This window comes from Cryptomeria japonica, chromosome 10, assembly GCF_030272615.1.
Source record: "Cryptomeria japonica chromosome 10, Sugi_1.0, whole genome shotgun sequence".
Taxonomy (NCBI): Eukaryota; Viridiplantae; Streptophyta; class Pinopsida; order Cupressales; family Cupressaceae; genus Cryptomeria; species Cryptomeria japonica.
Genome location: NC_081414.1, coordinates 17,321,206 through 17,335,912, shown reverse-complemented (window position 1 = coordinate 17,335,912; position 14,707 = coordinate 17,321,206). Strand labels below are relative to the sequence as shown.

General features: G+C 38.5%; 1 protein-coding gene across 2 annotated transcripts in view; it reads right to left on the bottom strand.

Moving 5' to 3' along the window:
- Positions 1-276: 276 nt before the first annotated feature.
- The window catches only part of LOC131076720 (regulator of nonsense transcripts UPF3), a 40,833-nt gene continuing 26,402 nt past the window's right edge, over positions 277-14,707 (bottom strand). For both annotated transcript variants that reach the window (XM_058014029.2, XM_058014028.2), the window contains one exon: positions 277-1,361. In XM_058014029.2, coding sequence (XP_057870012.1) covers positions 1,335-1,361 — 27 coding nt within the window. In that variant the 3' untranslated portion in view covers positions 277-1,334. The remainder of the gene's footprint in view (positions 1,362-14,707) is intronic.

The following is a 14,707-nucleotide window of genomic DNA, read 5'->3' as shown; positions in this document are numbered from 1 at the left end:
TAAGTCTTCAGGTGAAACCAAATTTGAATATGTTCTTCAGTACGCAAAATTAAGACTCAAGAAAAACATTGTCATAAAACTGTCCCAACAGTATATTTAATTAGGTTTTGCAATAATAGGTGCATTTACCCTCATATACATTAACACTAAAAACCATTTGCCTAACAAATGGTTACTAAACATTAGCAAATGCTGCTCATAGAAGATCATCCGCTAGCAATGAAGACAAGCAATCAAATTTGAATATTCCAGAACATCAACCAAAACACTCGTCAGTTTAGAATAAGCTATCTATAATTATTGCTGGTAGCATTAAATACCGAATGCTTAGCATCATGGCATCCACATTAACAGGTTATGATCAGAAATTACATACAAATCACTATAAAGGACTTGTAGACTCTTGTGTTGTTCTTCAATGTGGACTTTGCCAACTGCTTTTCTTCTTTTATATTGGCACACCCTGCAACTTTTACATTATTTTTAAACAGTTGCAGTTTTCAATACAATAATTCAGTCCGAGCAGTAAGAGGAAGATCAAGACTATCTACTAGGAGGACAACTCCAACTCCTTGGCTGAGGGCAATAACTCAGTAAAATTCTGTGACTGTATAGATCAGACTAGCAATATGGTCCCTCAATTATACAATCTGTTCATATGTAATGAGTATTCAACAGAAAAAGTTGCATCCTTCAAGTCTGGTAACAAAATGAAACCCAGCAACCATGTTCCATAGTATGATCCTACATTGCTAGAGTATATTTCTGCTGCAACATGTAAGTCATCCGCCCAAAAACCAAACATAATCTCAATCAGAAAATATGTCATCCTCAACAATAATAAGCTCTTCAAACAGAGAAACTACATATTCCTCAAGGCTATGGAATTAGGCAGCCTATTGAGAAGATATGAACAAAATCAACCACATCAACGATGCCCTTTGATGGGATACTCACCCCCATAAATCACACACCAGCATAAGGATAGATTTTATCCACCATCATGGTGGACCAAACATCAATATTTCCCACCTAAACCAATAATGGTTTTGCCTCCAAACAAAAAATGGTTCCCACAAAACAGCGAGCTGCCAATTTCCACTTCAACATTTCTATCATCTTGTTCAAAACAAGAAAGCAGGCTCACATTGTAGAGTAACTTAGCAGCAAAAACATCCCAGACTGTATGTTTATATTCCATGCCTGAAATCTCTGATTTGCTTTACCAACTGGAAGCATACAACTTTCTTTTCACTATTCTTTTAGGACATAAGCTTGTATAACTCACAAGAAAGTGGAAATTTTGGGTTTCTCCAGAACCAATTCCCTCTCCTTTATATGAGATTCTTAGATTTGGCACCCTGCATTAAAATCAAGCCCAAATATAAACCATGCTAATATACTTGCAAAATGTTGAATTTGTACCAAATCAAAATCAAAATCTTATACATGCCAATTCCAATTTACAAAGCACAAAGTAGAATAAAAGCTGAAATTGTTGCTTGTGCAAAGTAATTGTGAGAATATAGACAATACATTCAACTAGGAAAATCACAGCAACAAGAGATGAAATATGATATAGCGAGCTAATTTCTGGCATTGACTCATTAAATCAACAAACGTGTTTCACAATTACTATCGAAAAGTCAAAAAGACATCAAAAGATGTGAAGAATCGAAGTCACCAAACTCAATTAAACCAAAAAAACTAGGTTTTAGTGTTGCAAGGCTGAAATAACTCTAAAGAACCTCAAGTTCCTGCAGCATAAGTTGAGATTAAAATTAGACCCAAAACTCTTCGTGGAAATGGCTGCATAGAAAAGAGGAGAAATAATATTTGGGTTCTACTAAGGCTTCATGTTTAACATTGTTGAAAAATATAGCTAGAATCGGATTCTAACCTGATTAAATTTTAATGTTGCCTTGGGCAATTAAACTTTAAAATATATTGTGATAATTAGAGCGATCAATTATGTAATTGGGCTGGGCCCAAACTCATGTAACTTGTAAATGGGGTAGGCCCAATTTGGGCAGTAAAACACACGTGTTAATTCTGATCACTAAAATTTTAACAAGATTAACATGGTATCAGAGCTTGGTTTGTAATACTTGTGATCAGATTTAACAGGCATATTCACTCTCAACTTATCTTGCTATTCCGATCAGCATGACGTCCTACCTTAGAGCTGAAGATAGGTTGGATGGTGCTGCCAACTTCACATCATGGAAGATCAGAGTAATGATGGCTTTGAATGACCTTGCTGATTGTGTCAGTAAGGATGCTGCTGAGCTTAATAGTGAAGAAAAAAAAAAGCTTGGAAAAAGGACTTCCAAGCACAAAGAGTGATAATTGACTCTGCCAAGGATCATATTGTGTCATCCATCTCCAAGAAGAAGACTGCTAGAGAGATGTTCAGCACCTTGAAAAGATGTATGAGGTCAACAACACTAGCCGCATCTTAGCCTTGAAGCAGCAGCTCTCTCATGTCAAGTTGGAGAAAGGTGAATCCATAGCCTCTTACTTCATGAGGATTACTGATCTAAAGGATCAGCTTTCTACAATTGGGAAAGAAGTTGAAGACAGCGATCTAACCATGATGGCTCTAAACGGTCTTCCTCCATCATGGGAACCTTTCATACAAGGAATCAGTGCTAGGATCGAGCTTCCTCAATTTGAACGATTGAGAGGAGATTGTGTCCAAAAAGAATCTCAGCTGGCTGCAAAAGGAGCAATTAGAAGCTCTCATGGTAGTGATCATCGTATGCTTGCAGCTCAGAGCAACTTCAAGAGGAATAGAGATTTCAGACCTCCTGCTACTTATGATTCAAGGAAGAAGCCGAGAGATCTATCACACATTCGTTGCTTCAGATGTGACAAGTTTGGTCACCATGCGAAGGAATGCCAAAATCAACCCAAGCAAGGAGAAGCGAATCTAAACGAAGTTGCAGAATCGAAGGATAATGAAGACTTCCTCTTCATTTCTGCCTTGTCAAGCAATGTGCCGACAGACAACAACACATGGTTGATCGACAGTGGTGCATCTAAACACATCACAGGCTATCGGGAGCACCTCTAAGACTTGGTGGAGAAGGAGTCTAATCTTCATGTGGTAATTGGTGATGATGCTCGGTATTCGGTAAGAGGTTTCAGTACTACTTCTTTAAACTTAGATTCTGGTATTTCTCTTCATCTCAATGATATTTTGTTTGTACCTGGAATCAAAAGAAATCTCATCTCTATTTCTGCTTTAGAAGACAAAGGTTATAAGGTAGCATTTTCTGAGGGAAGAGTCCTTGCATGGCCTAAGAAATCTAGCATCAAATCAGCTAGTGTCATTGGTAATAGATATGAGAGCTTATACAAGCTTTCAGCTCATCCTATTCAAGCTTTCATTCATGAGGCTCCCGGGTCTAGTGAGCTATGGCATAGAAGACTTGGTCATCTACATTTCCAAGCTCTCCCTTCACTTGAGAAAATGGTTAAAGGTATGCCTAAACTTAGTCAATTTCATCATAATACTTGCAAAGGTTGTGCTATGGGTAAAAACACTAAAAGTCCATTTCGTAAAAGTGAAAGAGGGGCTAAAGAAAAACTAGCACTTGTTCATTTTGATTTATGTGGACCTATGTCAGTTGCTTCACCTAGTGGATTCTTATATTATGTAATCTTCATAGATGGTTTTTCTAGGAAGACTTAGATTTACTTTCTAAAGTCTAAAGAATCTGATGAAGTCTTAAGTAGGTTTAAAGAATTTAAGGCCTTAGTTGAAAATCTATCTAGGAAAAGAATTAAAGTATTAAGGTCTGACAATGGAGGTGAGTACACCTCGAGTAGTTTTCATGACTTTTGTGTTGAGACGAGAATTAAGAGAGAGTTATGTGTTCCTTACAACCCTCAACAAAATGGGGTTCCTAAAAGAAAGAACAGATCCATTGCTGAAGTAGCAAAGGCTATGATTCACGATCACGATCTACAGACTTTCTTATGGGCTGAGGCATCTAAAACTACAGTATACATTCAGAATAGATGCCCTCACTGTGTATTAAAGAACATGACTCCCGAAGAAGCCTTCACAAGAATCAAACCTGACATCAGCCACTTAAGGATCTTCAGAAGCCCTATATATGTTCATGTACCTAAGGAAAAGAGAACCAAGTTGGAGCCATCCGGGAAGAACGGTATCCTTGTTGGATACAGTGAATCTTCCAAAGCCTTTAGAATCTACATTCCAAGTTAGAGGTATATTGAGGTAAGTAGAGATGTTACTTTTGAAAAAATATTGCTCTTAAAAGATCTAAGGGTTCTTTGGTTGACATTGATAAAGAACTAAATGAAAATCAAAATATGGATGTTGATACTAACCCTGAGATTCAAAGGGAGTCTATTGAGACTCCAGAACCTATAGAACATAATGATCCACCTGAGCCCATCTATCCAACTGATGGGCCCAGAGACATTGTGGTTAGCAAGAAGAGACCACTTTGGGTTAAAAACACTATTCCAGAAGCAAAAAAGTTCGCAGCTCCCAAAGGCACCTTCAGAGAAAGTAGGAGACCTAAGAAGTTCTCCAACTATATTGCATTGATGTGTAACATCATTGAGACCAAACCATCCAATGTAGAAGAAGCTATGAAGCAGCAAGCATGGAAGTTAGCCATGGATGAAGAATACCATTCCATCATCAAGAATGATGTTTGGGACATTGTCCCTAGACCTAAAGGTAAGTCTGTCATATCCTCTAAATGGTTGTTTAAAATCAAACATACCACTGATGAAAGTATTGAGAAATATAAGGCTAGATTTGTAGCTCGTGGTTTTTCCCAAAAGGAAGGCATAGATTATGAGAAAACATTTGCTCTTGTTCGTAAATATGAGATTCATGGAAGAGAATCTCACGTTTGCAGGTTAAAGAAAGCACTCTATGGCCTTAAGAAGGCCCCTCGAGCTTGGTATGAAAGAATTGATAAATATTTGGTAAGCTTTGGATTTAAGAATGATGTTGATTCTAACCTTTACTTTACAGTATTTGATGGTGAAATGCTAATTCTGGTTTTATATGTGGATGATTTATTTCTAACTGGTGAAGATAGTCTCATCATTAGATGTAAGAAAGAATTAGCTTCAGAATTTGAAATGAAAGATTTAGGTTTAATGCATTACTTTCTAGGATTAGAAGTATGGCAAAGATCTAACAAAATCATTCTAAGTTAAGGAAAATATACCGTTGATATCTTGAAAAGATTTGGAATGATGGATTGCAAACCTATGTTTACTCCTATGAAAACTAACTTGAAGAAGTTAAGTATATCAGCAACTAACTCTGATTTTGCAGATCCAGCTGAGTACAGACAGTTAATTGGATCCTTGATGTATCTAGTTAACACTAGACTAGACATTTGTTATATAGTGAGTGCTCTCAACCAATTCATGAACAAACCCAAGCATGTTCATCTTGTTGCAGCCAAGCATATCCTGAGATATTTGCGAGGCACAATTGGTTATGGGCTTTATTATCCTCTCAACACTGTCATCACCTTGGAAGGTTATTCCGACTCTGATTGGGCAAGAAGTGTCTCAGACCGGAAGAGCACTTTAGGCATCTGTTTCAGCTTGGGAACCGCCATGATCTTTTGGGGTAGCAGAAAACAGTCCTCAATTGCATTGAGTATTACTGAAGCTGAATACATTGCGTCAAGTGTGGCGTCAAGAGAAGCAGTGTGGCTTCATAAGCTTCTTGTCGGGTTGTTTGGACAACCTTGAGAACCTACAGTCATCCATTGTGATAATCAGAGTTGTATAAAGATGCCTGTCAATCCTGTGTTTCACGACAAATCAAAACATGTGGAGACTCATTATCATTATGTTCGAGATATGGTACAGAGAGGTGCCATACAGCTGAAATACATCAACACTGATGAGCAGATAGCGAATATTCTCACCAAGCCTCTTGCTCGAGTGAAGTTTGAATACTTCAGAGATAAGACTTGGAGTTGTGGAGAACACACCTTTGGCTGAGAGGGATTCTTAGCTCCGGTGATACATTAAGTTGTATCTTCCACCCTCTGCGGGCAATGCAAGGTGGTGTTGGATATGGTACAGAGAGGTGCCATACAGCTGAAATACATCAGCACTGATGAGCAGATAGCGAATATTCTCACCAAGCCTCTTGCTCGAGTGAAGTTTGAATACTTCAGAGATAAGACTTGGAGTTGTGGAGAACATAGCTTTGGCTGAGAGGGATTCTTAGCTCTAGTGATACATTAAGTTGTATCTTCCACCCTTTGCGGGGAATGCAAGGTGGTGTTGTATCCTTCTCAGGGAGAAGGTTGAGGTGAAAGACCTCTTCCACCCTCTGCGGACAATGCAAGGTGGTGTTGTATCCTTCTGAGGGAGAAGATTGAGGTGAAAGACCTCTTCCACCCTCTGTGGGCAATGCAAGGTGGATCCATCCTCTGCGGGTATGCAAGATGGAAGGTTCATAATGTTTTGTTATCACAATATAACTTGGTTATTTATTAGAATCCTCCCTAGCTAAGAGGGAGTGTTGAAAAATATAGCTAGAATCGGATTCTAACCTGATTAAATTTTAATGTTGCCTTTAGCAATTAAAATTTAAAATATATTGTGATAATTATGTAATTGGGCTGAGCCCAAACTCATGTAACTTGTAAATGGGATAGGCCCAATTTGGGCGGTAACCGTAAAACACATGTATTTGAATATATAAGTATTGTTTTTGGCGGCAAGATACAAGGCCAACTTGGGAGATAAGAAGACTTGTGTCTTGTATATAACAAAGGCATATTGATGCCTTACAACATAATCACAATCAGCAAATGATCTCTGCATATATGCGATTTGCCATCAGTAAATTTGTAACATTGATTGGTGAACATAACGAACTTGTTATCCGCAACTTAACATCAGCGATCACTGGCGAATATACCTTGCACTTCAGCGAACATCATTGGAGATTGCCGAATTGTTACTTGTCATTATTCAATCAGCATATACTTCAGTTCCGGTTGGGTCATTGTATTTTGGATTACATATGTGCTGAGCGTGGATATTGAATAAGTCTGCCCCTATATTGATTGCCTAAAAGTTCCAGATCAGATAAGTTTATTTTCTATGCTCTATGCGAGCTGAATTGTACATGTAACACTGCTGATTATAATTATTTTGATCTGGATCTTTGTTGCTGGGTTTTTCCCTCCAAGAGGGAGGTTTTCCCAGGGTAACCTTGTGTTCGTATGTGTGTGCATTTGTCTATTTCTGAGTTTTGTTAATTCTGATCACTAAAATTTTAACAAAATTAACAAACATGACATTAAAACTAAGACAGTGACAGAAATATAGCAGCAATAAATATATCATGACAGTGACAGCAGTAACAGCAATAAATAATGATTCAGATTCATAGTTGATGATACAAGTTATATAACAGTTATGAGTTTTTAAATGTCATGAAGGTATTTTATTATTTTAATTTTAAAAAACAATTTTTTTTGTCATAAAGGAAAATCAAAATTAAAAATTGCCTTGCCATCAGGGATGACCAAACTTCTACATGGCATTTCCTGTTCCTGCGACTCATGTCTGAAAAAATTCAGAATTTTGAAGATTTTCCGGGATGGTCTACCATACTGCCATACACAAAACCCCATTAGAGATGGGGAAAGGGGCTTAAGGGTCAGGGGACGCATCCTGTGAAACACAGCTCTTATACGGTAGAGACAAAAGTGTAAGGTTTTTGTAGTTAATGGGAAAGGATAAGGTAAGAAAGAGGGTACATGGTGCTGCAGGTAGTGAGGGAGAAGCAACAACCCTCCCAAGTTGGCAATTCCAGCATAGTGGGAGAAGATTAGGATCAGCTAAAACAGAAAAAAGCGAAGAGCAATATGGACGGTTGGGAAGTTGAAAATTATCCCTCTGCAGAAAATTGGATCTTTTTTCCTAGAGGCCATCAAAGGGAGACATGTTCTAGAGCTAGATATGGCTATGCTGGAACATCATGTCCATTCAATCCTTAAGGGATCTAATGTGCAGATTCTTAGGTATTTAATTAATTATGGATAACATCCTTGCAAGGGCTAAGAAAGATTGGTATACCCATCCAGAATATTCAATACTGTTGTGCTTATGAGCCTATTCATAAAGTTTGGCATATTTGTGTCAAGCCTAATCAGGGAATCAAAATGTCAACCAAACCCCAGGATGGATTCACCTGTATGCCCATGTTTAAAATGTTTGCAGATTTCATGGGAAAGTAACTTCATTCTTGCAAAGTGACTTTGTGAAGAGCAGGACCAAACCATGCATGAATCTGCATTGAAGTCAACCACTCCAAAAAGCATTACCTTCAAGGCGGGCAGAGTATAAATGAATTCTCACTCAACTTATAGATGAATGCATGCCTATTAAATCCAAACCTCACAATGAGTGTGATCATCTCTCAAAGGAATGCCCCCTTGCTGAAAATCCAAAAACCTAAGCTACAACATAATCAAATAAAACATTGGAAAAAAATGAGTCTTAAATGGGTAAAAAGGTAGAAAAAAAGCTAGCACAATTATCATATTATGCAATCTGTTAGTGAAAACAAAACGCTGCTGACATCAATAGGGAAAGAGAAAAAAGCAACATGCATGTTAAACTAACATGTGACTGGAGAATTGGATGTTTCCAAGATGCCAAGACATCAAGGAACATCCATCTGTCGTGCAGCAACCAAGTAGGAGACATCCCTGGGAAGTCTCCCCTCAAGAGGGTATGTTGAGGGGCATCCCCTCTAATGGGGATTTTGAGGGGATGCTGGGACATCCCAAAGGCCCTCAAGAAATTCAACCATGTCCCTTAAACGTCCTGGAAACCTGCAGCCGTCAACCATGCCCCTTAAAAATGTGGTCCACTAATCCTAATCCTAATAGTCTAATGTGCCCCACCCACACCCTAGACACTCAAAAAAGGCTATAAACTGTGTAGCCTCATTATTTAGACAAGTCAGATTCCTCAGCAAGCATAGTGATACTGAAATAGTGAGGATTAGCATTGGAGAAAACACAAGGATAAAAAATTGAAAATGAAATGTGCCATGAAGATCCTTGTGGCCTCAAATATCAAGGATGTATCCAAAAAGAGCAAAACGCACAGTATGGGGAATATTCAAGAAATGCAATCAACTTGATTTTCATACAAAGAATTGTTCACGTACATTGCAATGTAAAACAATACTGCATGCACTGCATTTTAGTGCCAATTAGTTAGAAGATAGTTTCTTGCTTGTAACTGTTAGACATCAATTACAAATCTCTTTTTGATTGTGCAGCTCAATCCCTTTTCTGACAATATATGTATTTTAATTAATTTTATCAAAACGACAATGCATATTTTGAATGCATGTAACTGTCTATAATACATGCCAGTTGGAAATACTAACAAAATGTAGTGCTAATATTCTTGCGCATTACTACTGATACCATCAATGCTAAAATCTAATTGATTAAAATAGATCTGACTTAGAAGCTTCGTCTGATTCTAAACCCATAAGCAATAATGTTGTTTACACTATATATCGAACTATCCACAGTTCAATTATATTAGTCGAGTACTGTCAATCACCCAACAGTATCACAGACTTATGAAATGCAGATCACTTCACTATATATATTGAATGATATTGCCTTCGCACAGATATAAATCAGTATCGACTCCTTTGTGTCGACTGTGTACTATGATTTGTTTGTTCTCTGTATGTGTATCCTCGGCTTAATGTGAGAGTCAATGATTTATAAGCATAGTGATTAACATAGAGTCACAACTCTATGTGGAACCGACATGGTTCCACATAGAGTCGTGACTCCTATGTGGAGGCATGCTAACCAATAATCACCAACGTATAACAAACAGTCAAAAATGATTGTATAATCGGGATTACATGCAAACACAATCGGTAAACTAAACCAATTAATAAACATAGTATAAACAATCCATTAGTAATTAGTGAAGCCCATAATAGATTATGATGACAATATTTAATCATTGGATATACACAGATCGGTATATAATACACTTGAAGCTATGTATAATCAGTAATATAAAATTATTACTGATTATACATATGATCGATTATTTGTAGAATCTGATTGTCATCACAATGATTAAATCGATTATCATACAATATTCTAATCTGTGATCAGAATGCTAATTTGCAGTGAAGGATAGGAATAAGGAATAATCGTACAAATGTCTAAGGCCGTTAGGCCAATTAGACATTTGAACGATTAGAGTCATCCGACTGTTGCTACATAATTTCAACAGAGAAAACAGCAGTATGTGTCCTATACCAATGTATAAAATGTTGGCATTGGTTTCCATGATGCAACAATTCATTGCAGGTTTGATGAGTGAGTGAGATGATCAACTAATGAATATTGTATTGCGGAAGTTATGCTTAACAGGTTCTTTATCCATAAAAGTAATAACTCATACAACTTAAGGCAGTAGTTTGATGTTCTCAGAAGTAATGTGCACTTCCAACTGCGATGACAAATCGAAGAATGCATAGAATTCCCAAATGCCAGAACCTAACATCTGAAAACGTCACAAATGAGAGCATTCTTGTGGGAACAAGGGAATATTTGCAATTCACATAGTATATGTTGTTCAAATTTTGTATGCTTGGATTTCAATCTCATGACCAAGTTAGGAGTAATCTGTCTTGTCAATCCAACCATACTAAAGTTAAGTAACATGATAAGATACAACATCACTATTACTAATAGTATAATATAAAAATAACTTATATTTAAAGGAATATAGGTAAAGTATGCCGAAAGATACCATATTTGTTCATTAATCTACTAAAAAAATTATTATATTGTAATTAATATTAAATCATTATAAAAAATATTCTAAACTAAAAAACTCTCGATCGCTCGCTCTACCCTTGTGTGCTGCTCTGCATTCACATGCCTCGCTCCTTCCAAGCTCCATGTTTCCTAGGATTCATGTGTGGTTTCGTCTAAATCATGATCTCTATGAGGGTTTGATGGTGAGAATGTCACTGGGGTGAGTTTTGGTTCGAGTGTCACAGTTGGTGTTGGAAAGAGTGTGTTGTTTGAAGCATCCACTGCTCCTTCACGCTCATGCCCTAATGCAACCTTGACACCCTCTCTGCCAAACTTTTGCCCTTCCGCTACCACAACAAATCTGCCAAAACCATCAAGGGAATCCAAGAATTTTAAGCAGGCTTTGCACTTTGGTCTTTTTTGGCTGATAGAAGGAGAATTGGGGTTTCTTATGATGCATTGGCCCTCCTCCAATTTCGGTGACACCGCATGACTATGTCCTCTCCTTTTGTTCATCATTCCTCCACAGCCTCTAAGATATGCTTGAATGATTTGGCTATGTTTTGGGAGGTATTTTTGTAGGATCATGCCCTAATCTGCCGATTCACAAAGATCTAGCCAAAATTATGGGATCTACACTCATGGGATTCTGAGAAATGGAAAGAATATATGGGTGGACAAATTTAGATTTACCCGTGCCAAGAGGTTCTTTATCCTAGAATTTGATTCTAAGGTGGATAAGGAGTTGTTGGTGGAAAATGGTCCTTGGACCTGTTGACATTTCCATGTCACCCTTAAGCCATCAATTATAGCCAATATGAAACATCCTATAAATGGCTTAAACCCTTCTGCAATTAACCCTTAAAGCCTAAAACCCTAAACCCCCTAAGCCTCCATGCCTTAGTCGTTGGCCTTGTTCTAATTTTCTGTCGACCTGCCCAGTAGGTCATACCACTTAAATCCACCAGCCAAAGGGCCCCTTAACCATTTCCTTCACCGACCCTCCTAGTCACCCAATACCGGCCCCATTATTTCTACTTTATCAGCTCTTACTGTTGTCCTGCGGGGGTCAACAATCAGCATTCCAAATGGCTAGCAGGTTGGCAGTGTCCATCTCTTTTTCCGCAATCCCACGTCGGTCAACAATCAAAATCTCGACAGGCTCACGGACTGGCGGTGCTATGCTATTTCTCCCACAGTCTCGCACCCATCAACAATCAAAGAGGACGCAGCCTTGTGGTATTGTGGTAAGCTTACCATTGATCCTCAGTGATCAATTACCGAGAGAAAGGCGTCTTGCGGGGTAGCAGTGTGGATGAAGTGATGATTCGAATTGGCCCCGCCATCCCACAAGGAGAAGGAAATCCATCCACAGGTGGCTTGAGGTATCACAATAAGTTCACCATGGTCCTGGAAAAGGATCGAAGACATGAATCCAAACTGTCGCGGGCTTGCGATAAATAATAAAACAGAACAAAGTAATGTCCCACAATCTCGCAGAGGAAAGAGGACAGTTTGATCAGACGGCTGCAGGATGGCGATGAAGGTTTGTCATTCCCGCAGGCCCGCAAATGGCAGGGGCAATGTTAAAACTGGACCTGCAAGCTAGCGGGGAAGATTTGTTGCTATTGCAGCCTTGCAAAATGAAAGGGCAAAATTAAAAAGTGGCCCGCTATAGGGCGGTGACAAAAATCGATCGTTCATTTGTGTGCAAGATTTTCATCCGACGGCCTATATTCAAACCCAATGCAGAACATTCAAATTCAAACGAATAATTGGGGTGGTTGCTGACTAACAGGTCAAAATTTATTTCTGACCTTGTCAGTGGCCCAATCTGATTAGATCTTGCTCCAACTACTTCGAGGCTGATGCAGGGCGGTTGACATTAATTTATCTGGGCTCTGCAGACGCTACTCAAGGTTGTCCGTGCCTATTTATCCCTTGCAGAGGACTTTTGCCCTAATAGAGAACATTCAAACGCCATCCCTATCGCTGAGCCGTGCAGATTTCAAGGATTTCATACCTTCATTGATAGCAACAACATCTTTTCTGTCCTATAGATCTATTCTAGCACGCAAGCAATCAGATCCTTGATCTGATTTATGTATTCTATTCTTGTAACTTAACCCTAGTCAGTTAGGGTTTCCGATTTCAATGCCCAATTTGAGTTATGCCTGCCCTACAAAGGCAATTTTGTAACATATTTTTAGGGTTCTTCTCCCTCTCTTAGTTTTCGGATTTCTCATACAAGGGTATACTTTGTTATCTGTAAATCATCTTGGCTTTTGTTAATGAAATTATTTACTTTGCCTTCTTTCTCATTCATACTTGTTGTGTTATGTGATTACCTTCTTGTTGAATGGATTCTTTCCTTACTTCTATGCTATATGATTGTGTAAACTCTCTTAGTTGATACTGTCTGAAAATAACTCTTTGTTCCTTTCAGTATTTTCTTAAAAGCGTACCTTCATATGCTCTTTAGAAGACAACAATGGTGGTAATTTCATTGGTATATGGTGCATCTTATAGGCTGGGAAAAGAATCGGTTCTAATATTGGTGCTGTGTTGGGTTGGTTTAACACTGCACCATGATTGGAAAGGAAGTCAGCCTTCTCCAGAGATTCAACCTCACATGTGCAAGGTCCCACACTTGAAGGTTGTTTCCATGTTTCACAAGGTTGTCTAAGTTGATAGCTTAGGTAAGGGTGCAAACTTTTGTGACAACAAGACCTTTCAAGGCAATTTCCTATGTATGAAGCCATGGTTTGTAGCCTTTGATCCATGTCCATAAATGTTCACTTTTGCTTATTTTTGGGTAAGGTTACCATATCTTCCTTTATAATTCTAGGAACTTGACTGCCTAAGGGCCATTGGGAATGTCTTAGGAAGGTATCGCTACACATCCAAGGAAACTACAGATTATCAAAATTCAACTCAAGCTTAAATATGTGTTGAGATGTACTTATCTAATGGCCTCCTTACAAAGATACTACTAAGGTGGGTAATAGAAACAGGAGGCAACCTGTTGACTATGAGAAAATTGCCTTCAAATGCAAGAGGTGTTTCTCAATGGATCACTTCACACCCCAATGTCAAAAACAACAAGCTATGAGGAATTAGGCATCTTTTGGAAAATCATCCTAGTGGGCTAGGATTGGGCCCCAACATTAAATCATTCCTCCTAATTCTCCACAAGACTCAAATCAAGTCCATGCTCCTCCTAAGGATTTCAAAACTTTCTCCTTTCCTTCTCCAAGGGTTCATTCTTTGTCTTTGCTTGTTGTCCGCTCTAAAAATGGCATCACGGTGGCATCCCAGATCTCACAGAAGACATCCCCGCCTTGATGGATTCTACCCCGACGTGTTCTCTACCACTGGAGAATTCAGTGGTGATGGGCAGTGAGGATGGCCAAGAAGAAGAGTTTTGTCATCCAAAAGATCATGGCTACACTGAAGTTAAGTCCAGGAAACAAAATCCTCAACATCAAACGAATTTGAGGTCCTACAAGAAAGGGGACAAGGTGGAAAATTAATGATTTTAGTTCAGCAATATGGATTGGAAGGCAGTTTATGCTTGCCACCACAAAAAAAAAAAATTCATGTGAAGGATTGAAGCCTCTCTGGTTTAGCTCACATACAAGTCGCAATGGGTGATTTTGCATGGGCCCTATTTACCATATTGCCATGAATTTTTCTTGAATCATGCTAGGGTTTATGTTCCTTTTTTAATCACAGATTTTTGTTTGGAATTTTTCCAGAGTTCGTGTCCTATTACCCGCGTTTTTTTTTGAAGGGTTTGTTGTTTCCCGCAAACTGTGATTTGCAAACAACGACAGATTTTGCGTTTTGCAGGCTTC